The 27,250-nt window shown below is 41.5% G+C and overlaps 1 protein-coding gene across 8 annotated transcripts in view; it reads right to left on the bottom strand.

Moving 5' to 3' along the window:
- MYO6 (myosin VI) overlaps window positions 1-27,250 on the bottom strand; it is a 344,822-nt gene that overhangs the window by 178,309 nt on the left and 139,263 nt on the right. For all 8 annotated transcript variants that reach the window (XM_040349981.1, XM_040349983.1, XM_040349984.1 and 5 more), the window contains exons 8-10: window positions 15,573-15,670; window positions 12,346-12,510; window positions 1,955-2,035 (exon numbers count right to left, since the gene is read on the bottom strand). In XM_040349981.1, coding sequence (XP_040205915.1) covers window positions 1,955-2,035; window positions 12,346-12,510; window positions 15,573-15,670 — 344 coding nt within the window. The remainder of the gene's footprint in view (window positions 1-1,954; window positions 2,036-12,345; window positions 12,511-15,572; window positions 15,671-27,250) is intronic.

Below are 27,250 nucleotides of genomic sequence, written 5' to 3'. Positions count from 1 at the left end.
TTGTTGGCAGACCATTTTTAAAGTGGAGTTTCCATCCCAAAAATATTTTTTTATTATTGTGCTCATTAGACCTAAAAAAGAAAAAAAAATGTTTTTACTCATCTGGAAATGCCTGTTGCTATGTGGTCCCACGAAATCTGCCTTTGGATCCACCTAGGATTCTGACATCATCTCCCTCTAATGCTCCTGGGAAATGTGTATCATCATTTCCCAGGATGTAGTGCGCTACCCAATTATCACTCCCCATCCAAGACTTCAGGAAGTAAGTGCTTGTTCTTCACAATGCCCACAAGCAAAATGACAACGGTGTGGACATAGTTTTATAAACTATCTTTTTTGAATAACTATGCGGAGCGGATTGTAAAATAGTAAGTGACCGGATTTATATTATAAAAACGCATGATGAAAGGACATACATTTTAAAAATGTGAATTGTGGTTGGAACCCCGCTTTAAGCTTGCTATCCCACATTTATCTGTGGAAAAATCCGACAATTGCCTGATTGAGCATACAAACGTTTAGATTTTCTGCCAACAGCCTGTCATCTCACAATTCCCATCAGATAATTCAATCGTGTGTATGAGGCTTAAGAGATTTGAGTGTCTTCAGCATAGAGATGATACTGAAAGCAGTAGAAGTTCCATTAGAGAGATTTACCCTCACTTCCTTTGCATCTGGCTGGCTGAATGCTTCACCTGCGGCTCCCAGGGAGTAGAACAGCACAGTGAATTGTATGCTTAAGGATTTTGAGCCACTAAGCGTCCATGTGCATTCAAGGCCTTTCATTTTTGTCTGCGCTACTGTGGGAGAGCTACCCTTACTTCCCCCGTGGATAGTAGCAAAAACCTGACAGAGGTTTTAAATCTATCCAGCTCTATCCAAGGAGACAACCACTCACACAATTCGACAGTTTGGTCTCATCCAACCTTTTCTCATATACATTTCAATAGTGATGGAACGGGTGGTTTCTCTTTATACATTATCTTTTTTATAATTATTATTAGTACTATTACCTTTTATTATTACACAGGATTTATATAAAAGGTCACAGTACCGTTACAATTCAGTTCAAGACTAGGGTTAAGAGGGCCTTGCTCGTAAATGCTTACAATCTAAAGGGTATGGCAAGTGATACATAAAGGGGTACAGGAATGAGAGTACAGAAGACATCTGTGAAAACTGGCAAGCTCTTTAGTAAGAATCACAAGGGATTTTAGTACCGTGTAAACGCTATCCTGCTCCTCTAAAACATTGGCCTCTAATGTCAAGCATGGGTCTCTGTTACCTGAAGAAACACATCTATGACAGAAGATACCCAGGACAAGAAAACTACCAGATACAAAGTTACCTGGTGTTTTTGTGGTTCTCATTTAGCTAAATAAACTGCAGGACCCCTCTTAAAATGCCTGGTTCGGCCTGACTTCAAAATGTATCAGTCAAAGCTCCAGAACAAGCATGTCGTAAATGAGTGTCAGAACTATTGATCACTACAATTATTTAGAGTCAGCAGCTCAGACACCATTGAAGTTAAGGCATCAGAATGACATCCAGGGAAATAGCATCCTCGTAGAAGAGTTCAGTAATGGCAGCCTCCATTAATCTATCCCTTTAAATTCAAAGTACAAAGAACTAAGGTAGGCATGCACAGTGCAGTAAACCAGGAAAACCAATTACATTTCAGCCTACAGTACTCAGGCCCGTGAAAAATTCTTAATATTTGCTATGAGAACTGCATTTTATTATTTTCCTTTTGAAAAACTGCTTTTTTTTTAATGCATATACAGCAGTGTTTTTTATTTGTAATATAACTTTGTGAGTCCATACAGTCAACCCCATTGTGAATAAAAATATAGTATTTAAATCTCAAAGGCCTCTGCAAAAGTAATTGAGAAATGGACACCTGATGTCTATACAGATTATTATATTGTTAAATGTAGGGTTACATTTTGCTTACCTCAGGACTCTTACGGTTCTGTAAAATCTGTTTATCAGTCTCCTTGGAAGCAAAATACCTGGTACAGCCTCGATTCAAATACTACGGAAAAGCAACGTACAAGAAGTTAAATGTGGCAATAGAAAAGTTAGATGCAAATACTGGACAGAATATGAGATATGAGCCATATCAAACATGCAAGTAAAATGAAGACATTAGCAGTTGTCATTTTTGACAAAATTATGTGTAATGCATTTTAGGGTCATTTAAGGGTCTGTTCTGTAGCCCTAAAGCATACACACCAAACAGACATTAAACCAGGTATCTTTAACATAAGCAATTAATCAACGTGTCAAAATAACATCATACATTTAATTAAATATACATATTTTCTAATATTTTTGTACAAACTGCAGGAACATATTGCTTCTGGGCAGATGTATCAATAGATGTCATGGACTTTGTGCACATCTCCATGAATGTGACAATTAACAACATGCAGTCTTTTATAATCTATACAAGAGTTGTGACGTGCGAAACACAATGGAAGTAACCATATTCTGGTCCTTTTGTTTTTGGACATCCTATCAATTCACTACTATCTGTTGGCATCCGTGTGCTCAGAGTCTTTCAGGTTTGATAACCCACATGCCGCAAAGTTCAATAGCTCAAGACAACCCCAAAAAAAATTCTGGGTAGATTTTCATTCATCCAGACATGGTATAGCTAGTAGTAAAGTTACAGCTAAACTAACAGCTAAACTATAACTGAACATGTTCTGCAATTTTAAAGACATTTCAATACTTCTCTAATTGTTTCCCAATTGTTAAATGTCTTGGCAACAAACCCTATAAGCATATGTAGGTATAAATTCAGAGGTTTATTCTCAACATCTCTTGGGTGAGTGCCAAAATATCTTCAAAATTACAACGACTCAATACCTAAAGTTTTATCTTATTCCCAGCATCTACTGGCATCAGTGTGCTCAATAAACCACAAACTGCAAAGTTCAATAGCTTATAACAACCAAAACAAACATATGTGCAGGTTTTCATTTATCCAGAACAGCTGGCATGGTTACTGTAGGCGCCCGGCTGTGGCTTCACAGCCGGGCACGCACTGAGCTGCTCAGGGTGCTGCGATTTGCCGGGCAATTTTCTGGGCCTGTGACTTGTCCCAGAAGACTGCAGAGAGGGAGGAGGGAGAGGTGATCTTCCTTCCGGTGCCAGGGAAGAAGTGGGAGCTGGGTGCCTGTAAAAACAGGGTACCCGCTCCTCCCCCAAAAATATTACATGCCAAATGTGGCATGTCACCTACACTTAAAGCGGAAGTTCCATTCTTGGGTGGAACTCCGCTTTAAGGTGAAAAACACAGAGGGTTTACAACCCCTTTAAAGACATTTCAATACTAATGTGGGCCATAAATGGAGCAAATTTATTTTCTGCACTATAAAGGACCACAGAGAGTGTTAAAAGGGGAGTCCCTCCCACCAAGCCATTGTATTCTCCCGGTGGGGGGGGGGGGGCATCCCTACAAGGAGAAGACAGTGATTATTGCTAGTGGTTATACCAGCCGCTAGCGATAATCTTATTTAAAATCTGTCAGGCTGGTTGTACCAAAAGTTAATAGATCAACTTAGTACATTCAGTCTGCCCATACATGGTTCGAATCTCAGCCAGTTCCTGACAAGATTCCAGCCAAGATTTAAACGGTCTATGGCTGGCCTTATCAAATTGTTTCCTCAGTTCAAATGAGTGTTGGGAACAAACTCTATATATGCATATGTGGGTATATATTCTGGGGTTTATTCCCAAAATCTCTTGGGCGAGTGCCAAAACATTTTCAACATTACTTAAAGGGGTTGTAAAGGAAGGACGCTCTCTACGTTGCAGACAGAGAAAGGAGCTGTGTGTTAGTGGGCATCCTGACTCTCCTGTAGTTCAAGGGAGGGGGCGAGCACGACACTCCACACCAGGGAGAAAGCCCTGCATTACTGTGTGGAGTTACAGAAAGAAGAACAGGAAGTGAGGATTTCTCAGAAGAAATAAGGACATTTAAAAGCAAAATCGAAGGTAAGTGAAAAAGGACTGCACTAAGGTAAAGGAAGCTATTTAGGGTTTTTGTTTTCTACCTTTACAACCCCTTTAATGACTCAATAACTAAAGTTTCAATACACTGTCCCAGTATGACCTCCCCGCGACATCATACTACACCCCAATAGAATAATAGAATCTCATATGCAAGCTTCTGGCGGTAAAGGCTGATGTGGAGAACTAGGGCTGGGCAAGACACCCATCAGTCTTTCTGCCTGTGGCCTGTTCACTGCAACACATGTTCAGCCCTCCTCCAAAGAGCTGATGATCCACTTCCCTATTTGGTAGGTAGTTCATTCTTCTCTATAGAAGATGTGTTATTCTGAATGGGATCATAATAAGAAGGGCAACGGGGGTCATATGACAGTCAATTAAATGAGATTTCAGTTAAAACGGAACTAAACCCACCTATCCTTTTCAGACAACTTGGAGTCTGTTTGATCTACAACTGTCACGGTGTGCCACGTGTGATCAGTTATGAATCTCACTATTGGATGGTTTGACAGCTTGGGTGAAAGTACAAACAAATGTGACAGCATTTCCGCAATGCCGGGAATGTAACTTTTTTTGAACTCGCTGAATTAAGGTCTTTAGTTCCACTTTAAAAAGCTGCAAGGCAGCTGCAGAAGAGATATGCAATATCTCTTCTGCAATAAAAGAAACCTACGTGCCTTTTGAATGTACACTAAGCTGTGTAAGCGCAGCTCAGTTTACATATCGACACAGCACCAGGATGCACTGGCCCAGCAGCCAAAAGAAGCTGAGTGAAAGTTCTAGCGAGGTGCATATACATATAGTTACATAGTAGGCGAGAATCACTATTTAGAGAACTTATATGGAGGGGAGGCCAAGCCAGGATAAGCCTGCAAACACTTCAGCTACCAGTAAAAGAAGGGGGTATGGCGGTTCCACACCCAAAGTTATATTGCGTCACAACTGCAACACCTGATAGGGTGTGGAACCACTGTGGGAGACAGCTTTATTAGCCGTTTGATGTTAACGGGTAACCCCCATAAATTGTTGGTGGAAGCCCTAGAGGCAGATTATTTTCCCCATAAATTCCCAACTATAAAATTGGCTATTAAAGTTTGGCACACAATAAAGTCCTTATTGGGATATAGTGGCCAAACAGAATTCTCTCCTCTATGGAAAAACAATAATCTACAGGAAATAACAAGCATAGAAGAATCGAGAGAATGGACGAGTCAAGGTATAACTCGTTTAAAACACCTGTTTGAGGGAAACACCCTAAAATCATTCTCAGATTTAAAAAGAGAATTTAATATTCCCAACAAAACATTCTACAAATATCTGCAGGTCCGCCATGCTATTCATGCACAATTTAGTTCTAAAACAATTGTATGGACCCAGATACCCGTCCTTCTCAAAGTAATCAGGGCAAGTACTGCCAGGGGCTTAATAACAGCAACATATAACAGCTTGAGTGCTAGTGCGATAAGCAGAGCGGGCCCGGCCAAGAGTAAAGCAGCATGGGAAAGAGACCTGGGAACAATATCATCTGAACAGTGGGAGAGAATCCTCCATCAATGCGCCTGTGTTTCAATCGCCCCAGCGCAAAGACTGTCCCATTTGTTTTTATTGCATAGGGTATATCATACCCCGCATAAAATGTTTAAACTGGGGTGGAGACAAAATAATGAATGCCCGAGATGCAAAGATAAAGGGGACTTAATTCACATGGTCTGGAAGTGCCCCAAACTTTACGACTATTGGGTAGAAATAATAGAGAGGATAAACCAGGTATTTGGAACATCCCTCAATCCAGTGGCCAGGACCTGTCTTCTGGGGTGTATAGAAGATATAAGAGCACCTCAAGGCAGCTTGGAAGCTATATTGAGATGCCTCTTCCAGGCACGAAAAACGATAGCCCAAAAATGGCAAGCCCAGACGCCCCCATCGGTAGATAACTGGTTAGCGACTATGAACCTAACAATCTCAAATGAGAGAGTATATTTTACTAGACAGGGGAACCATGGAAAATTTACTAGCATATGGGGGCGGTGGCAGAGGGCGGTGTGGAACATATGGGATGGCACTTGAGGAAGTGACTCCAGGGTATCGCGCCCCCCCTCCCCCTCTCCCGTTAGAAGTGGCTGTCACCTATTACGGCGGGAGCGGGGTTGATGGGTGCTCTAATGGGGATCGGCGATATAGGGCATGTGACCACTATCATCGACACAAGAGACAAGGGTAAAGTATGGCCACCTCCTCTCTTCTGTTCTCGCCTGTCCGCTCAGTGGATTAATTAATGGGGTAGTACGCTCCCTTAGGTAGTTGGGGGGAGGATGGGGGAAGGGGGGAGATTGGATATAGGGTTAGAAGACATAGAAGATATCAGGTACATCTTAGTATCGATTGTAGTATGTTGTTTTCCTGTTCTTTTTTCTTGTTTGTATAATGCTAGATGGTTACCTGTTAAAATAATTGTCTGATGTATAAGTCATGTTAAAATCAAATAAAGAGAAATTAAGTAAAAAAAAAACATAGTAGGCGAGATTGAAAAAAGACACAAGTCCATCAAGTCCAACCTATATCTGTGATTATATGTCAGTATTACATTGTATATCCTTGTATGGTGCGGTCGTTCAGGTGCTTATCTAATAGTTTTTGAAACTATTGATGCCCCCCCGCTGAGACCACTGCCTATGGAAGGGCATTCCACATCCTTGCCACTCTTACAGTAAATAACGTTCTACGTAGTTTAAAGCGGAAGTAAACCCATCAATTTAACAGTTTCAAAAAGCAGTTACACTTCCGGCATGCCGGGATTGCTAACCATCACATTGGTTGTGCTCTCAACCAAACTGTCAAACCATCCAATGGCTGGTGTCATAACTGATCAGATGTGCAGCATCATGGCAGTTGAAGATTGAACTTAGGCCAAGATGGCAGCTTCCTTACCTGAAAATTATAGGTGGGTTTACTTACACTTTAAGGTTAAATCTCGTTTCTTCTAATTTTAATGAGTGGCCACGTTGTAGAAAATTCCCATCACTTCCTGTACTAAAGGCAAAATCTCCCTAAAATTGAATTAAACAGAAAAAAAACAAGACAAGTTCTAATCCCTCCCTTGATAGGCATGTAGCTGGGCTTGAAGTACACTACGGAGTTTAACAAACAGAAGAAATGTTAACACGTTCACATGATTCATTAACATCACAAGTACTAAACCAAGTTCTTTAGAACAGAAGCAGGAACAATTGTTACTGTTCAACTAGCCATTTCCCATCTGTTCAAAGTACCAGTTGTCAGAGGCTAGTGTAATCCTTAAAATCCCTTGTGGCATCTACAATTAAAAACATATCTCACTCTGCATGTTTCAGTGCAAATGACAGTGTTCATGATAATGTAAAGTAATAAAATATGTGGAAAGAAGCAGCATGTTATAGCTGGCAGCACACCTAGCTAACTCTAATTTAGGGCTTTAGCTGTGCACAGGGAAAACAGATTATTATTCTCCACCAGAGACATCGACGGCACCAGAAAGTTAAACATCTTACTTAGAAGCTTGGCTACAGTTTGTCTTCTAAAGTAATTGCAGTTTTAATAGACCTGACATTTCTGTTTGCAGTCTCCAGCCTACTGAGGGGCACCATCAGATAGGTTTCATTTCAATTTTAATCATTTCAGAGGTTTTTTTTTTTTTCATCAGAGCACTTGCTAAGAGTAATGTTCTCCAACTGAGACATTGGGCTTTCCAGGCCTACAAATGATGCAACCTGACTGCTCTCTGCAGCTGACTAATCAGCAGCGTCAGCTAGCAGCCTTCCGAATGTAAGGGTCATTTACTGGATCATTCACAATTGTCAGCCAAACATGTATATCTGATCTAAGCGATTATTGCTGTCTTCAGAGAGAAAAACAGATGTGCTACAGCCTGACAGGCCACATGCCAGCTCACTTAGAGATCTTCAATATAAATCATAAATCAGATAAACCTGCAAAGAAGAAAAATGTGCCCCTGATGACTAGCGGTAGCTCCAGCTACAGAGATAATCTGTCATCATACCATTCTAAAGGAAAGGGGGATTTCATTTTAATCTGGTCTTTCATTCTGCTTGCTGCAATTGCCAAAAAGAAAAGTTTGATTTAGCAGTTCATAAAATGAACTAGGAATACAGTTTTAGGTATGTACTGGGGCCTACACAAACTAGAGGGTGATGAGCTTTGTATAATGTGCACCTGCTGGAATGCATCGAGTAGGGTTGGGTACAATTTATTGTACGGTTTACTTTTTAACTTATCACAAAATGAAACTCATTCAACTCTGCTCACCGCAGCATGTTCCAAAGCGTTGGAGCAAGGCACAAGCCATTGTGTTGCATAAAAATGCAACCGGCCATACTTCTTTCAGCACTGAACTAACAGGACACAAGGTAGATTTCCCCGTCTAAATGTTGGAACTGCATTGGGCAGTGATGTTAATTGCAGTCCAATGGGGCTGGTGTGAAGAAACCATTATTTTACAAGTATTAGGTATATCTACTAAAGCAATGTAACCCAATATTCTTCCATACATTTCATACATAAATTGTATTGTGCCAGGGTACACAGAATGAATATTCTACAAGACCTTAAATCAGAAATAATTCAGACTGTACACTGTACAGTGAAATTTGGCAACCTAAAAGTAGAATAAAAGTTGGAGTAAACGCTGACTCTTTTACATATAGGTAAGCCTATAATAAGGCTTGTAGCGTTCCACCGCACTCCAACAACAAACCACAGTGAGGAAATCACAACATCGCACCCGCATCACACGCGGACCCCTGTGGATAGGAGCAGACCAGTGAAATCACTTCTATTTTGTGCATTGATTATATATTTATACTGTACGGGCATTAACTAGTGGATTTATTCCACACTTAATTGGAGTTAATGTTTAAGCTTTTTTGCACTATGATTTGTGTGTTCTTTTGCTGTACATGTACCTCCATCTGAGCCATCTTGCCCGTGCAGCATCTGTATGATTAGATGGTTTGTATGCAAATCATTTATTGATTTGCAGTGGTAAGCTGATACCCTTTTCATTTGGGTGACTTAACCACATTCTATGGTGCAGTTTTCCATTACTTTATTTATCTACACATGAAATGGTTTCCATTATTTGGTGCACAAATACCATTTAAAGATCACCTTCTTACCATCACTCATTCAGGACTCTAATCTTGAACAGGCTTTTACCTGTTCTTAGCGCTGTTTTTATCACTCTGAACAACAGTTCACGTGTATTGATATTCTTTTAACATTTTATTTATTTATAGATGGTTCTCCATTTATTTATTTATTTTAAAATAGCCGCTTCTTAGAACAACACCACTCACTCTACTGGTATTGTTTCTATATTTAGAAATAGTATATCACCACTACACTACCACTCTGGTTGAGGTCTCAATTTGCTACCTGGCGCCGGAAGTGCAGCAGTAGGCCTTTTCACTGCACCTTCTTTTCTATAATAAGACTTACCTACAAGTATTGTAAATACCTCCTAAAACGTGCAAAGTTTAGGAGATATTTACTGTACATGCAGCGCATGTACTCTAAATAAATGGCCATCCAGGCAGCACAGCCAGAATCCGCGAACCTGGAAGGAAGACCAGGTATAGTTGGGAGCACATGCCGCAGTGACAGTGCGGCGCTGGGGGTCTTCATTTTCTGGCAAGTTTAACATAATGTGCCAGTATGTTATGCATACTAGCACAGCAAACAATTTTTTTCCCCTTTGGTATAAAGGTTTTACATAATTAAAACTGATCACTGTAAGCACCCGTACCAGTGTTGAATAGTTTGTCTCATCCCTGTAACTGAAACATTTGCAAAAACGCTTGTTCGTGTGAAAAACAATAGGCTTATTGCCCAGAACACCAGATAAAAATAGAAGAAAAAAAAAAAAAGCTAACTAATGCATCCATTACATCTAAGAAATGGTAAGCTGCAATATACAGTAATACATTTTTGCTTTTGGGTTTAATGGCACTTTAACATAATTAAACAAATAATATACGTTATATTACCAGGGGCATCTAGCTTTACACCAAGCCCCTGCATATTTTCCAAAACCAGAACAATCTCTATTCTTACACGCAGTGCATTTACATGATTTTATTAACAAGGTATTTCCACATAGTTAAATTAGGATTAAAAGAAAGTTATCGCTTGCCTAGTGAGAAATACGAATTAAACCCATAGTTTGCCATCCAATAATCTAAAAATTAATACTTTAAAGCGGAGGTCCGGTAAAAAAATTAAATAATTAAAAGTCAGCAGCCATTAACACTGTAGATGCTGACTTTTAATAAGGACACTTACCTGTCCTAGTCGCCAACGATGACGGCCCCCGCCTAGGCCGATCCTCGATCCTGGCAGCTCCAGGCGCCGCCATCCACAGTAAGGGAAACTGTGCATGTGCGAGCAGCGCAGCGCTTTGTGAATGGGCCGGCTGCTTTCTGGGATACACACAGTAAAACATTTTTTTATTTTTTTTTTTATTTTTTTTTTAGGTTTTAGGAGTAAAAAATGTTTTCAGGGTGGAACTCCACTTTAAGATTTGAAAGTACTGGGACAGGTCATTTAAAAAAAAGCTAGAATTACAAGGCCTTACCAAAAAATCCAATAGATAATGAGAAAAAAAGATGCACACAAAGAGAATTCCTGTCTATTATCTCTTATAATAGGATACCTTTTATTTCCTGTATAGGTTTTAAAATACAAAGCTACAGCACACAATACATTAAAAAGTGACCCTACTAATAACTGAAAAAGTGACCCTACTAAGAACTGGAAACAAAGAAACTGTCACTCCAAAAATGTGTTTCAGTGCATCCTTACCTACTTCAATGCAGGGCTAATTGAAAGTCAATGATTTATTGACTATGCTCTCTTTCATTATAGAGAATGACCTTGTGTTTAAGCTGAAAGGTACAATATTGCACTAACCACTCAAGCATCAATGATTATTGCTTTGCCCTTAAAAATGAACCAATTTTCTGTATGTCCTATTTAATGTAAAGTGTAAAGGGAAAGGCTAACGAGTTCGCTTGCTTAGTCAAAAAAACTTTTTTGAATACTGGCCCCAAATTTAATGACGTTTTCTTAAAATTATAACTTTAACCAATGATTTCAGACACATTAATTTACATTATAAAATAAATATTTAAAATTACAACCAAGAATTCCTAAAGATTTTGGGAAGCCATACATGGAATCTAATTTCTAAATTATAGGACTGTCTAGTAATGATTAGTTAACTGATGGCACTCTTGAAATGCTATAAAAAGGTATAGCAGTAGAATCATTTGATCCATTTTTGGATGCTGTAATAAAATGTACATTTCAATTGACCTTAGATTTTTATAGTTGTCTATATGTGCTCAATTTCCTAGGGGGCCCTAGGGGACAAAAACAGAAGACATAGATACCAAAATGTAGGGCTTCCTAGAACAAATAATGCTACAGAGGCCACTGTGGGTCAAAAAGTTTTCTTAAATATGTAGACGTATTTCCCCGATCCTACTCATCTTGCGTAAAAAGGATGAAGGTTCCAGTTTTCAAATGGAGCCATATTATTAGCAAAATATGTTTTCTTTTCACAGAAATGCAAGCACTCCTTTTGCAGCAAGTGTTTTAAACATACAAAATAAGAACATCCAAAGTGATTACACTTTAGTTAGAGAAAATACTGTAACCTTACCCACTCTGTCATCTGTACCAAAATGCTTGGACTCCAATGTTATTGACAAGGTACTGTATGTTGTAAAAACAGCATTTCACATTAACTCAGATGGTATTATGTTGAAGATTTAAGTGGTTCTTCAGGCTGTTTTTTTTTTTACCTTCATATATTCTATGCAAAATCAGCCCCGCCCCTTTATACTTACTCAAGTTCGATGCCGATCCAGCAATGTGCACGAGAGCAGCTGCTCTCCCTCTTCATTGGCTCAGACACAGCAGTGGGAACCATTGGCTCCTGCTGTTGTCAATCACCACCAGTGTGGAGGGAGCAGGGGATGAGGTTAAACCCTGTTCTGTGTGTCAATGAACAAGAGCGAGCGTACACGAGTGCCCACATAGTAAGCAGCTTTCTATGGGGGGCACTCAGGAGAGGGGAGGAGCACAGAGAATTGCACAGAACAGGCAAGAATGACATGTTTATTTTTTATTTTATTTTCTTTAGTATTACTTTAAGGCAGATGGCAACCCTTTTACTGAAATAACCAAGAATCATTTGTCCAAAAATAATTTTCATTAGGTTTGAGCAAACTTGCAAAGATTCAGAAGAGGATTACAAGGGATACCTACCCTAAAACTATCAGGGGAATTCAAGAAAAGTTTCTGGCGAATTTCCTCCGGTGCACCGGCACACAACCTGTAGAAAATATGGTAGTTTCTTTCATCTTGTCCTTGCACACATATACGTGACTTCTCCAAGAGGTAGTGAGATACAAATCCTCCAACTACAGAATGCTATAGCAAAAAGAAAACAGCACAGATTTAGCAATGTAGTTGATAGCAAGGTCTTTAAATAGCTACTCCAACATAAATTAAATAGATTGCAGCTATTAAATCCTTGAAGTGGCAGCAGGGGTTTCTTATATTTGCTCCCACTTGCAAACTAGGAACCTTTTATGAGCAATTCATATCAACATCATCGACCAGGTTCTGTAAGCCAAGTAGTCTTCAGCCATTTCTTCTTCCTTTGTAAGTTCTTTATTAAATTGAATGGATTTCTTAGCCTAATGTAATCTTTTCATGAAAAGCAAACTAGATACTGCCTAAGATTTGTGATTAATAATTAGCATGCTTTGGGCAGTATAAGGTGTAAATAAAGTGTTCCTTATATAGGATTGTTGCAGCTTAAGGGCTACATTCTCATACTAGATGGAGCTTACAGCTTTCATAAAACAAGGTCAGTGCAGAATGCGGCAGTCGAGCACCGGAATCAGCTCGAATTTCTTTGAATATATGTTGGAAGCCGCTTCAAAGAAACAGGAGCCCACAATACTTACAAAATCTTATTTGATCTCCAAGATTATCAATTACTTTGCAGAAAGATATAGTAGAGCATAAATTATAAAATTCAATTTCTTACCTAAATCAATTGCCAGTGTTCCCCAGAGAATAGGGCAGGAAACACTCTGCTTGTACAATTGGCAGCCACTGACGTTATGCACATATACCATACAATAAGCTTCCATTATTATATAGTACATTGTACAATATAACCACATCTCATCAGATTCATGTTAAAAAGAAGGTAAAGACAAATAGCAAAACTTATTTAAACACTTTAGAACATGTCATACAGTGGCTCCCACTGGTGCTAGAAAAAAAACTGCAGTCTTGTGTCATGACTAGAAAAGGTTACTCTCATTATCAGAGTTGGCTTCCAGATAAAAGCTCACTCAGCACCTGCATAACCTTTACTGTAATACAAATCTGTACGTTCGACACCAGGGAACACAGATATTGTTTGTTTTCTATTTATTTGGAAAGACCAAGTCGAAGGATCAGTTTTTACAGTGTTAAAGGTTGCCACCTCACACGGCAGTGTCAGATTTGGGGTAATATGTAATGGTGTAGCTTGGAAAACAGTTATAACTTATGGCTTTTTTCGCTTTTCCTGCTTCTATGTGAAACCGACATTTAACAGCTTTACTGAAAATGCATGGTTTATCAAGCTTCTTTCTGGCTCGTAGCCAAAAATTCTAAGACTAATGCAGCTCCAACTTTAATTTTACGGATAAATAGTGTTAATGCAACAATTTTTCCATACTCATTTGGCAGAAAATAAACAGCACAATGAAGGAAACGCATGGCCGGGTGTTCCAACTAATCTTAAAGTGGAAGTAAAGCCATTGATTTAAAAACAGTTAAATTTCCGGCACCAAAATGTCAAACCATCCAATGGCTGGTGTCATAAATGATCACATGTGCAGCACCATGGCAGTTGAAGATCAAACAGAGGCCAAGATGTCAGCTACATTGGCTTAAAACAATAGGAGGGTTTACTTCTTTAACCACTTAAGCCCCGGACCTTTAGGCAGCTAAATGCCCAGGCCAGGTTTTGCGATTCGGCACTGCGTCGCTTTAACAGACAATTGCGCAGTCGTGCGACGTGGCTTCCAAACAAAATTGGCGTCCTTTTTCCCCACAAATAGAGCTTTCTTTTGGTGGTATTTGATCACCTCTGCGGTTTTTATTTTTTGCGCTATAAACAAAAATAGAGCGACAATTTAAAAAAGAATGCAATATTTTTTACTTTTTGCTATAATAAATATCCCCCAAAAACATATATAAAAAAAAAAATCCTCAGTTTAGGCCGATACGTATTCTTCTACCTATTTTTGGTTAAAAAAAAAAATCGCAATAAGCGTTTATCGATTGGTTTGCGCAAAATTTATAGCGTTTACAAAATAGGGGATAGTTTTATTGCATTTTTATTAAAAAAACATTTTTTACTACTATTGGCGGCGATCAGCGATTTTTTTCGTGACTGCGACATTATGGCGGACACTTGGGACAATTTTGACACATTTTTGGGACCATTGTCATTTTCACAGCAAAAAATGCATTTAAATTGCTTTTTGAAGGCTTTTGAAGGAAAAGAAGTAGAATATGCTGCAATGGCCGAGTCAATCGCCTGATCTCAACCCAAATGAGCATGCATTTCACTTGCTGAAGGCAAAACTAAAGGCAGGTGGACCCACAAACAAAGAACAACTGAAGACTGCTGCAGTTAGAGCCTGGTAAAGCATCAGAAAGGAGGAAACCCAGTCCATGGGTTCCAGACTTCAGGCAGTCATTGCCAATAAAGGATTCTCAACAAAATATAAAAAATTAACATTTTATTTATGATTATATTCATTTGTCCAATTACATTTGAGCCCCTGAAAATGGGGGGACCATGTATAAAAATGGTTGCAGTTCCTAAAATTTGGACTTGAATTAAAGTTGAAAGTCTGCACTTCAAATTAATTTGGATGGTTTCATTTTCATTTTATTCTGGTGGCATACAGAGCCAAAAGTATGAAAATTGTGCCTGTGTCCAAATATATATGGACCTGTTATACTGCCTTGACTGAAAATCTCTCAAAACAGCACAGTTACAAGGCTATCTAAAAAGCTTCTATTGCAACAAATGTTTGCTGCTATCCTTTACTGATTGGCTGCAAGTGATCACATACTGTAGGGTTTAGTCTTTCTATTGTACTCCGGTTAGTTTGGATCAGTGGGCTGAAATCACTGTACTCATGTCACTCATGTAACGATTCTCAAGCCCAAGAGATTGTTCCTTATACATGTGAATGAAACTCAATTGAAGAGGAATACACCCACATTACTGTTATATCATATTAGTACTTAAACATAATGAATCAGAACAGTTTACATAAATATGTCTTAAATGCGCTAAAAAACTATAGATCTATTTTTATTATAAAACTCTAAATGTACTTTACATAATATAAAAAGCACAACATAGGCAGCAATGTACTGGAAATGTACTGGAAACATGTTTTAAAAATTACCTTTTCATTGAAGTGTATTTCTACAAATTTTCCAAAACGGCTGCTGTTGTTATTCCGCACCGTTTTTGCATTGCCAAAGGCCTCCAACAGGGGATTAGCTGTATGGGTATACACATAATTGTTAGCAGATACAAATACATGAAATGCTATATGTAGCCAGAAAATTTTCAGTGACCGATAAACAGACTGCTTGATATTCGTTTCAAATTTGACAACTGTCTGCAGAACAGTTGTTTTTTAAAACAGCAATGTAGACAGATTTTTACTTTAAAGAAAAGGAGATACCAGCTGAGGCCCAATATGACATTAATTACTATAATATCTGTATAGTATTAGTGTCCACATCAGTGTTTTTTCCCATATTGGCATTTCTATTGATGTTCTATAGTTCATTTATGATGCTCTATTTTCATACATAGAAGAGTTCTATATCTCCAGATACCTCTATATTATTGTTGTTCTTGTGAAGATATGTATTCCAACACCATGCCATACAATTAACATGGCACCTAATAATAATAATAATAATAATAATAAACGTGTGATTTTCCAGTCACTTAAATTCATCAGTCACCTTACCATGCCAGGTATCTTTTAAATATAGTGTGTGTGTGTGTGTGTGTGTGTGTGTGTGTGTGTGTGTGTGTGTGTGTGTGTGTGTGTGTGTGTGTGTGTGTGTGTGTGTGTGTGTATATATATATATATATATATATATATATATATATATATATATATATATATATAACACACACATTATATATATATATATATATATATATATATATATATATATATATATATATATATTAAATGTAGTACTTGGATTTACTCATAAATGTTCTCAATTTATCTTGTGCCAATTGGATCCTCATCTCTCTGGTTTATTGTATTTTCATCTTCTATACTGTACATAATGCCTCCAGTATTATTATTGTATCTAGTTTATCCATTTTGATTTGATTAATCTCTTTCTAGTATTATTTTTACTAGTTATCAATATTAATTCATTTCACTGATCCATCTCCTAGGGTCTATTAGTTTCTTATTATGTACCATGTACTCTCTTTTGCACTATTTGATTGCTACCAGTAGGTAGCGCTACATACAAGAGGTCACACTGTCCAGCTTGACAAATGAGCGCGCCCGACAGACCATTCTCAGTGCGCATGCTCGTAAATGCGCCGCTCCCCTGGAGCGTCGCAGCCCTCTCTCCTAGACTCCTCCACACACTTGAGTAGCAGCTATTCTGGGAACTTCACAGGTCAGAACTGCAGCATAGCAGGCAGCAACACAGTGTGCATTTAAAGACTGTCTAAGAGAATTGATCTGAGCTGTGTCAGAGAGAGTGGAGGGGGAGAGCAGAAAGCCGAGTCGACATCAGAGAAGGAAAGGAGGTGGATCAAGACAGGATTGTCAGCATAAGAATCCAGGTAAGACTGTAGCCCCTCCCACAGGTAATTACCTTGATTTTAACAAAAGGGTGCACTTCTCAGAGGGCTATAAATATGCCTAAGGGAATAAGATGTTTGGGGGTTCAAAGTAATTTTCTAGCAAAAAATAAATAAAAAAAAAAACAGTTTTAAACCAGTAAACACCAAATCTCAAAATGAGTCTCTGTCCTTAAGTGGTTAAGGGGGCATGGTTGGGGGTGTGTCCTACGCCTACATACTTTTGGTAATTGGTGTACCTCACTCCCATCTCAGAAAGTTGGGAGGTATGTACAAATTATTTAGGGAGATTTGTTTAATCCCTGTGTATCATCTGAAGCTGGTCACTTCACTGGGTATATGCAAGGGTTTACATCTACTTTAATGCTGCAATTCATACTTTAAAATGGGAAAAAAGCTAATGACCCAAACCAATTCAAAACCATATTCCAACCCAAGATCTGGGATTCCAAAAGGAAAAAAAACAATAAAATCATTAACATCGAGAAAGAACTTTACAGAGGACATGCCACACTGAAGCTGTCAATGACATCCAATTTGCTGGCAATTAAAAAAAAAATTCCCCTTGCAAATGTCAGTGCTGCTGCTGCACAACTTTCTGTACTTCCCAGAGATGTGCACCTTCAGAGGCAGGACTAGGTCATCCTCCATGAATGTTATTTCAAGGAATGGTTCATTTTAAACATTTAAACAACCACTCCTCCTGGCCAAATTGATAATTAAAAATGTATTTTTATTTTTGCTTAGGTACACGTTTCCCAGGGCAGTGCCTATATCCCCCCCTCCCCCTCCCCCCACCCCTCCAAAATGATAGAATTTGACAACCCCTTGCCTACTATCTATTAGCCCATAACACTTGCATTTGTTAGTTTGACAGATTCGGCTTGCATTCATTTCAATGGGGTTCAGCTTTGCCAAACCCTTGCTTGTACTGAACCCAGTTCATCCTCAGTCACCACCCTGCACAGATACCGATAGCATTGGTGCTTTCAAAGTGTTGTAAAATGATGTAAAAATACATTTTCTATTATGAGAATTATACTCCTGCCGAGTCTACAATGCTGATATTGCTGTTGCTGTCAAAACCTAGAAGATTTAGCTATAATAGAACTCAATGTTTTTCTTATTCTTCTTTACTATCTCCCTTACTGGCCAACAGGTTCACAATTCTACTGTCAGAAGCCCATAACTCTATTGTGGTGCAACTTGATAAACAAGGTCTATAAACACTATATTTTTTATCTTGGTAGTAAACAAATTGTGTTGTGCTTCCTCTTACCAAGGCACCGCAAAACAGTTTTTTTTACTATTTAGGTTGATACACTAGTATCTGGGTATGGGTGAGTGCTGCTCACTTTAAACAGATACCTTCCCCACTTAACATTCTTTGTCCACAGGTGATTTCTTCTTTCATTTAACCTCGCTACTATAGACAAGGTTGCTAAACTTTTTCCTAAATGTTCACCCAATCACCTGCCCCCTGGACCCTGTTCCCTCTCAATTACTGCTGTCAACCTCTGACTCTATCCTACACTCTCTAACACATCTGCAATCTCTCCCTCACCTCTGGCATCTCCACCAACTCTCTAAAACATGCACTAGTCACCCCCATCCTTAAAAACCCTTACTTTACCATACCAATCTTAACAACCCATGTCCAATCTCCTTGCTCCCCTTTTTATCCAAACTCCTTGAAAGTCTAGTCTACAACTGACTAAGTGACCACTTTACTAAGAATATCCTTCTTGATCCCCTTAGTCTTGATTCTGCCCTCCAAAGTTTCCAGAAACCGCAACTACCTGTGGCGATCACTGGTGGACACATACAAAGTTCCTCCAGCAGCTATCACTGCAAGTAATCACTGGCTGTGCAGAGTTACAAATAGCTGTGGCTGCCCGTCATAGTGAATGGGGCCAGAGGCCGCACTTAGTCATTCTAAGCCACAGCAGGAATCTCACATTTCTGCCACTACTATTCACACCGGCCCCAATTGTCAGTGTAAATGTAGCCTAACAATAAGATAGCTCACTGTTTTTCTAGCATACGTCATCAACAGTCACACATTCTTGGTATTGTTGTGACACAACTCCTGAAAAAAAATAACATCAATAAACAGAGATTCAATATCCTTTATAGCAGTTGTTCTGAACCTGGGGGTCGAATGATTATTTGCCAGGGGTCACCAAACCCTGGGCCATTTCTGAAGCCCGCACTGCTTTCCCAGCCTTTTTGAGAATGCCCAGCAGGGCTGTCCCTGGAGCCTATGGTCGCCCAGCTGGGCTGTTACTGGAGCCTGTGGCTGCCCATTTGGCCACTTCGCAGCTGCCAATTCCTTTTACAGCATGACTGGGGGCAGTTGACTGGTGAAGAATGTGAAGTGGGAGGAGCTGGAGGAGAACGTATCTCCTGATTTCAGCATAGGTGTCACTGCTTCAGCAGATGACCTTGATCAAGAGCACCTAAATCTAATCTAGCTAATCAGAATTCCCCCCAGCATTGCCACTTATCCCATTCCCCCCCACCAAGGAATAAGAGAAGGAATAAAAATAAAGAATACATGGAAGGGAGAGGAAAAGAGGGGTAGGAACAAAGAAAAAGGGAGAGATAGAATAAGAGAAAGAACAAAAAAGACGGCTAGAGAGAGGGATGGGAAAAAAACAAGAAATTAGAAGAGAGATAAAAAAGGGAAAGAAAGCACAACAACGAGAAAGAATGGTACACCCTAAAATGTAGCATAAGGGATTTTAAAACTGTAGGAGTGGAGGGGATTCAGGGAGCGCTTAAAGTGGTTGTAAACCCTTTACAACCACTTTTACCTACAGGTAAGCCTAGATTAAGGCTTGCCTGTAGATGCTCAGAATATCTCCTAAACCTCCACGGTTTAGAAGATATTTACAAAAGATATGGGCGGCAAAGTCTACGCCATATGCGGTAGGCAACGGCACAGGCGCACTTTAGAAACGGCGATCGCGCTGTTTCTAAAGGAGAGCGTGCCGTGACTGGCGGCTCCTGCGCGCCAATCACAGCGTGTGGCCAATAACAGCGCCAGAGCCGCGATACCTGGAAGGAAGATGGACGCTTCCTGGAACAGGGGACAGCGGTGACATTGCAGGCTTCGGTTTCAGGTAAGTGACACATAATAGGCTACTATGCGATGCATAGTAGCCCATTATGCTTTACCTTTGCAGGGAAACAGAGGAAGTAAAACCCATCAAAAATCTCTCCAAGTTGAAGTAAATTTCCTTTAGGCCCATTCCAGATAGTGGTCTTATTGCGGAGTACACCCTAAGTGGTGAGATCTGTCTGCTGATCCTTGTTGAGCAGGCGGCTAGTTGGTCTGTGTCTGCTCCGCTTATGCAAAGTGGCCCAGACACAGCTTACTTTCCTCTATGGATGGTCGGATGTAAATTGACCGCCTGTCCATTCACACATGGCCACCATCCGATTCACTAGACGGAAGGGTAATAGGATCCCCATTCGTCTGTTTTTAGCAGATTGGATGTAAGCAGGTGTAAACAGACACATGTCCATTTATACTCACCACTCCATAGAGGAGAATGGAGGGTCGGATTGGGCCTGAATGAAAAAAAGTGACAGGCGAACCTGATCGGCCTGCTAGTGTGAAAGGGGAATTAGACAGTTGTCACCAGAAGTAGTGTCTTCATATGCAGATTTGCCTTCTTTTCCTGTTCTGCCGAATTTACTTGGCAAGAGTTATTGGGATCAATAAAGAGGCGCTCTCCAGAGGGGACAGAAGCACCAATCCAAAACTAGACAAATTATTTGGCTTCAGAAACACTTTAATGATGCACATACTAACAAAAGAAATATCTAAATACAAGAAAAAAAGTGCATACATGTTTTTAAGGCAAGCCAAAAAATGAATACCTAAATTCCCTGGAAAGAATGTTTTAAGCTAAACTCTTTATGCGAACGTTTCAACAGGGCAAGAGGAAAAAAAAATGTGACAAGTTATTGTGCAGCTCAGGGATGTGACACATTTTGTTTACTATCACAAGAATAAGGCAGATTGAAAATCTAGCACAAGAGCCAAAGTCCCTTGTCTCACTAAAACAGCAAGCCACACCACAGGCATTGAAAAACATAAAAAGGTTTTAAATCTAGGAGGTAGGAAGAGCCTAAAAGCTCATAGAGATAAAGTACAAACTTGTTCAACTGAAAAAATATTAAAGCTTTGCACCAACGGCTAGGAATTTGTTTTATTACGCATGACGACAACACAGGTAGCAAAGTTTTATAAAAAAAAAAAAAAGTCCCTCTCATTGCAAAAGCATTATACTCATTAAAATAAATGCAATCCTTATTTCCTCCTGTGAGAAATAATTCAGTGTTTCTACTTGTTAAGAGTAATGATCAGAAAACTCTGTAAGCGTAATGATCTTTTAATACCTGCCTGGAAAGCCTCAAAACAAAATCTCTTAATAATAGGATAATAGGATACTGAAATACATAGTTGGTTCAAAGCATTTATTTTTTATGAGAACATCATCATAGAAATAATTCTGTGTTTAACAGAAATCTTCAGCGTGCGCCCTTTTGGCCCAATTTGTCCAAAATGATTAAGCATACAAAGTGGAACCACACAGACAATATGCATAATTAAGAACTGCACAAAGCACAATTAGACCCCTTTCACACTGAAGGCATATTGCAGGCACTATAGCATTAAAAATAGCACCTGCAATCTGCCCTTAAAAAGCTGCTCTATTGTCTCCAGTGTGAATGCTCGAGGGCTTTCAGACTGGAGCGTTGCGCTAGCAGGACAGTAAAAAAAAGGCCCGCTAGCCGCATCTTTGGAGCGGTGTGTGTATACCGCTCCTCCACCGCTGCTGCCCATTGAAATCAATGGGACACCACGGCTATACTGCCCCACAATGCGCTGTTTCAATCTGTATTTAAGTGAAAGATACAACACCAACATGTCAGAATAAAAAAAAAAAAAAAAAACAGAATCACCAAGTTGGAAAAAGGATCACCCCCTTGTGTCAGTATTTTGTTGAGCCACCCTTTGCTTTAATTCCATCCTTTAGTCTGTTGAGATGTGTCTCTACCAACTTTGCGCATCTAGACTTTGCAATATTTTCCCACTCTTCTTTGTGGAACTGCTCAGGTTCAATTAAATTTGACGGTGACTGTTTGTGGACTGCAGTCTTCATTCCACATGTTTTCAATGGGGTTTAGGTCTGGGCTCTGACTAGGCCATGCAAGGACATTCACCCATTTCTCCTTCAACCACTGTGTGGTTATTTTTGCTGTGTGCTTTGGGTCACTGTCATGTTGGAAGGTAAACCTTCCCATTGACAACTTTGCAGAGGGCAGCAGATTTGCCTCAAGAATTTGATGGTATTTTGCCTCATACCTGCCAAGTGCCACAGTCCCTGCTGCAGAGAAACACCCCCATAACATATTACCAACTCCATGTTTTACTGTAGGAATGGTGTTATTTGGATGGTGAGCTGTATTAGATTTCCACCAGACATATCATTTGGTGTTGAGGCCATATAGTTAAATTTTAGTCATCTGACCATAACACCTTTTCCCATGTGGCCTTAGAATCTTCAAGGTGTTTTTTGTTTTGTTTTTTTAACAAAGCTCAGTCATGACTGCATGTGGACTTTCTTGAAGAGTGCTTTTTTCTTGCAATCCTCCCATACAAGCCATATTTGTGTAGAATTTGTGATATTGTCACATGCACATGCACACAATGACCACTTTCTGTCATAAATTCCTGCAACTGCTTCAGAGTTGCTGTAGGCCTCTTGGTAGCCTCTCTGATCAGTTTCCTCCTAGCTCTTTCATCCAGTTTGGAGCAACGTCCTGATCCAGGGAGGGTCTGTGTACCATAAGGCCCCATGCACACGAGACGCTGCTAAACTCGAGTTCAGAGGCATTTGGGCATTTTTTTCAACTGCCCCTGAACACATTTAATGTTATCCTATGTGTCCATGCACACAATCACGTTTTTTGGCGTTTCAAAGCAGTTGGGTTTAGGGCCGTTTTTCCAAACCCAAAATTTTGGGTTCAGAAGCTTTCTGCTTTTGCGTTTTAGACGCAAATCGCGGCAAATCGCGGTACCGGCGTTTTGCCGCGATTTCGTTTATAGGCGTTTTTAAAGGTGACCTATTTTTTTACATTAGAAATCTCAAAAATGATGGCAAATGATGAAAAACCATAAAAAAAAACATAAAAAATGTAATTGCTTGCATTGCATTGTGGACAATCCACAACTTGTGGCAGGTGACGTGGCCAGTGGACAATCCACAACTTGTGGCAGGTGACATGGCCAGGTGACGTGGCAAGTGGACAACCCACAACTTGTGGTAGGTGACGTGGCCAGGTGACGTGGCAGGTGATGTGGCCAGGTGACGTGGCAGGTGACGTAGCCAGGTGACATGGCAAGTGGACAATCCACAACTTGTGGCAGGTAACGTGGCCAGGTGACATGGTAGGTGACGTGGCTTGGTGACGTGGCCAGTGGACAATCCACAACTTGTGGCAGGTGACGTGGCCAGTTGATGTGGCAGGTGACGTGGCCAGTGGACAATCCACAACTTGTGGCAGGTGACGTGGCCAGGTGATGTGGCAGGTGACGTGGCCAGGTGACATGGCAAGTGGACAATCCACAACTTGCGGCAGGTGACGTGGCCAGGTGACGTGGCCAGTGGACAATTCACAACTTGTGGCAGGTGGGGTGGCCAGGTGACATGGCAGATGACGTGGCAAGTGGACAATACACAACTTGAGGCAGGTGACGTGGCAAGTGGACAATCCACAACTTGTTGTAGGTGACGTGGCCAGGTGATGTGGCAGGTGACGTGGCCAGGTGCCGTGGCCAGTGGACAATTCACAACTTGGCAGGTGACGTGGCCAGTTGATGTGGCAGGTGACGTGGCCAGTGGACAATCCACAACTTGTGGCAGGTGACATGGCCAGTTGACGTGGCAGGTGGCGTGGCCAGTGGACAATCCACAACTTGTGGCAGGTGACGTGGCCAGGTGACGTGGCAGGTGATGTGGCCAGGTGACATGGCAGGTGACGTGGCCAGGTGACATGGCAGGTGACGTGGCCAGGTGACGTGGCCAGTGGACAATCCACAACTTGTGGCAGGTGACGTGGCCAGGTGACGTGGCCAGGTGACATGGCAGGTGACGTGGCCAGGTGACGTGGCCAGTGGACAATCCACAACTTGTGGCAGGTGACGTGGCCAGGTGACGTGGCAGGTGACGTGGCCAGGTGACATGGCAGGTGACGTGGCCAGGTGACGTGGCCAGTGGACAATACACAACTTGTGGCAGGTGACGTGGCCAGTTGACGTGGCAGGTGACGTGGCCAGTGGACAATCCACAACTTGTGGCAGGTAACGTGGCCAGGTGACATGGTAGGTGACGTGGCTTGGTGACATGGCAAGTGGACAATCCACAACTTGTGGCAGGTGACGTGGCCAGTTGATGTGGCAGGTGACGTGGCCAGTGGACAATCCACAACTTGTGGCAGGTGACGTGGCCAGGTGATGTGGCAGGTGACGTGGCCAGGTGACATGGCAAGTGGACAATCCACAACTTGCGGCAGGTGACGTGGCCAGGTGACGTGGCCAGTGGACAATTCACAACTTGTGGCAGGTGGGGTGGCCAGGTGACATGGCAGATGACGTGGCAAGTGGACAATACACAACTTGAGGCAGGTGACGTGGCAAGTGGACAATCCACAACTTGTTGTAGGTGACGTGGCCAGGTGATGTGGCAGGTGACGTGGCCAGGTGCCGTGGCCAGTGGACAATCCACAACTTGTGGCAGGTGGCGTGGCCAGGTGACGTGGCAAGTGGACAATTCACAACTTGGCAGGTGACGTGGCCAGTTGATGTGGCAGGTGACGTGGCCAGTGGACAATCCACAACTTGTGGCAGGTGACATGGCCAGTTGACGTGGCAGGTGGCGTGGCCAGTGGACAATCCACAACTTGTGGCAGGTGACGTGGCCAGGTGACGTGGCAGGTGATGTGGCCAGGTGACATGGCAGGTGACGTGGCCAGGTGACATGGCAGGTGACGTGGCCAGGTGACGTGGCCAGTGGACAATCCACAACTTGTGGCAGGTGACGTGGCCAGGTGACGTGGCCAGGTGACATGGCAGGTGACGTGGCCAGGTGACGTGGCCAGTGGACAATCCACAACTTGTGGCAGGTGACGTGGCCAGGTGACGTGGCCAGGTGACGTGGCCAGTGGACAATACACAACTTGTGGCAGGTGACGTGGCCAGTTGACGTGGCAGGTGACGTGGCCAGTGGACAATCCACAACTTGTGGCAGGTGACGTGGCCAGGTGATGTGGCAGGTGACGTGGCCAGGTGACATGGCAAGTGGACAATCCACAACTTGCGGCAGGTGACGTGGCCAGGTGACGTGGCAAGTGGACAATACACAACTTGAGGCAGGTGACGTGGCCAGGTGATGTGGCAGGTGACGTGGCCAGGTGACGTGGCCAGTGGACAATCCACAACTTGTGGCAGGTGACATGGCCAGGTGACGTGGCCAGGTGACATGGCAAGTGGACAATCCACAACTTGTGGCAGGTGACGTGGCCAGGTGACATGGCAGGTGACGTGGCAGGTGGCGTGGCCAGTGGACAATCCACAACTTGTGGCAGGTAACGTGGCCAGGTGACGTGGCCAGGTGACGTGGCAGGTGACGTGGCCAGTGGACAATCCACAACTTGTGGCAGGTGGCGTGGCCAGGTGATGTGGCAAGTGGACAATTCACAACTTGGCAGGTGACGTGGCCAGTTGATGTGGCAGGTGACGTGGCCAGTGGACAATCCACAACTTGTGGCAGGTGACGTGGCCAGGTGACAGGGCAGGTGATGTGGCCAGGTGACGTGGCCAGGTGACGTGGCAAGTGACACGCTAAATACACGTACATTGCTGCTCTCTCAGCTGCTCTGGTCTCACAAAATAGCTGAAATGGTTAAATAATATTGTTTTTTGAGCTTAGGGAGGGTCTTATGATGTTTCTTAACCAAATGCTTATAAACGCAAACGCGGTAAAACGCGGTAAATCGCGGTAAAACGCTGCGAAATTCGCGGCAAAAACGGGCGTTTTAAACGCCGGTTTTTGCGTTTGAAAACTTGTGTTTAGATGAGTTTGCATTTGCTTCTCGTGTGCATGGGGCCTAAGTTGTTTGCTTCAGTTGCACTACCAGGGACTGAAATGCTCCAGGAATTTTTTTTTTTCCATGCGGAGCTAATCAAAATGACCAAAGTTAATCACAGTTGAAAGTCAAATGGCTTTTTATGCTATTGAGAAGGCGATTAGCTACACCTGATGGAGTTTGCGAGTCATTTTTAGAACAGGTGATCCTTTTTCCCATCTCAGCGTTTTCTTTTATTTATTTTTTTCATTTTGACATTATTTTGATATTATATCATTAACTTGGATGCTGTAAGTTGCACTAAGTTAATATAGTTGAATAAAGCAAAAACTGTGTCTGTCTTAATTTCAGGCTGAAAAGCAACAACATGTGATTTTAGGGGGATGAATCTTTTCTATAGCCACTGTATGTCCCTATGTGTTTCTTCTTTACAGCATGTCATAGCTTTGCACGTCTGACCCAGGAGGGGAAAGAAATACTACAGATAACTAGCATAACATATTGTTATAATAAATAAAAGATAAAAGTGTTATTTGGCCATTACTAGACATTTCAATAGCTCTTGCTTGTAAAAAATTAAAATAAATAGCACAATGGCACTGGTGACTTCATGAGTAGTTAGTAGTATACCAATAAATGGCACAATGGCACTGGTGACTTCATGAGTAGTTAGTAGTATACCAAGACACAGTTACTAAAAATATTAACAGTTTATGTAACATCAGTGTTTCCAATAATTAGCTACCTGTGCACCAATGTGAATGTAAGCTCTGTATTTATGTATTTATATAAAGTTCCTTTCAAACAACACTGTACTTTCTGCTTGGCACCATGTTAAACCCCAAATGTGTGTTTAACATTGGTTAAAAGGTGGTGTTGGCCTTTAACCCCTTCCCGACCGCCGCATGTACATATACGTCGGCAGAATGGCACGTACAGGCACATTGGCGTACCTGTACGTCCCTGCCTAGACGTGGGTGGGGGTCCGATCGGGACCCCCCCCGCGACTTGCGGCGGTCGGGTCCCCTCGGGGAGCGATCCGGGACGACGGCGCGGCTATTTGTTTAT

Source organism: Rana temporaria, chromosome 4 (assembly GCF_905171775.1).
Source record: "Rana temporaria chromosome 4, aRanTem1.1, whole genome shotgun sequence".
NCBI lineage: Eukaryota > Metazoa > Chordata > Amphibia > Anura > Ranidae > Rana > Rana temporaria.
This window is presented reverse-complemented; position numbering and strand designations above follow the sequence as displayed.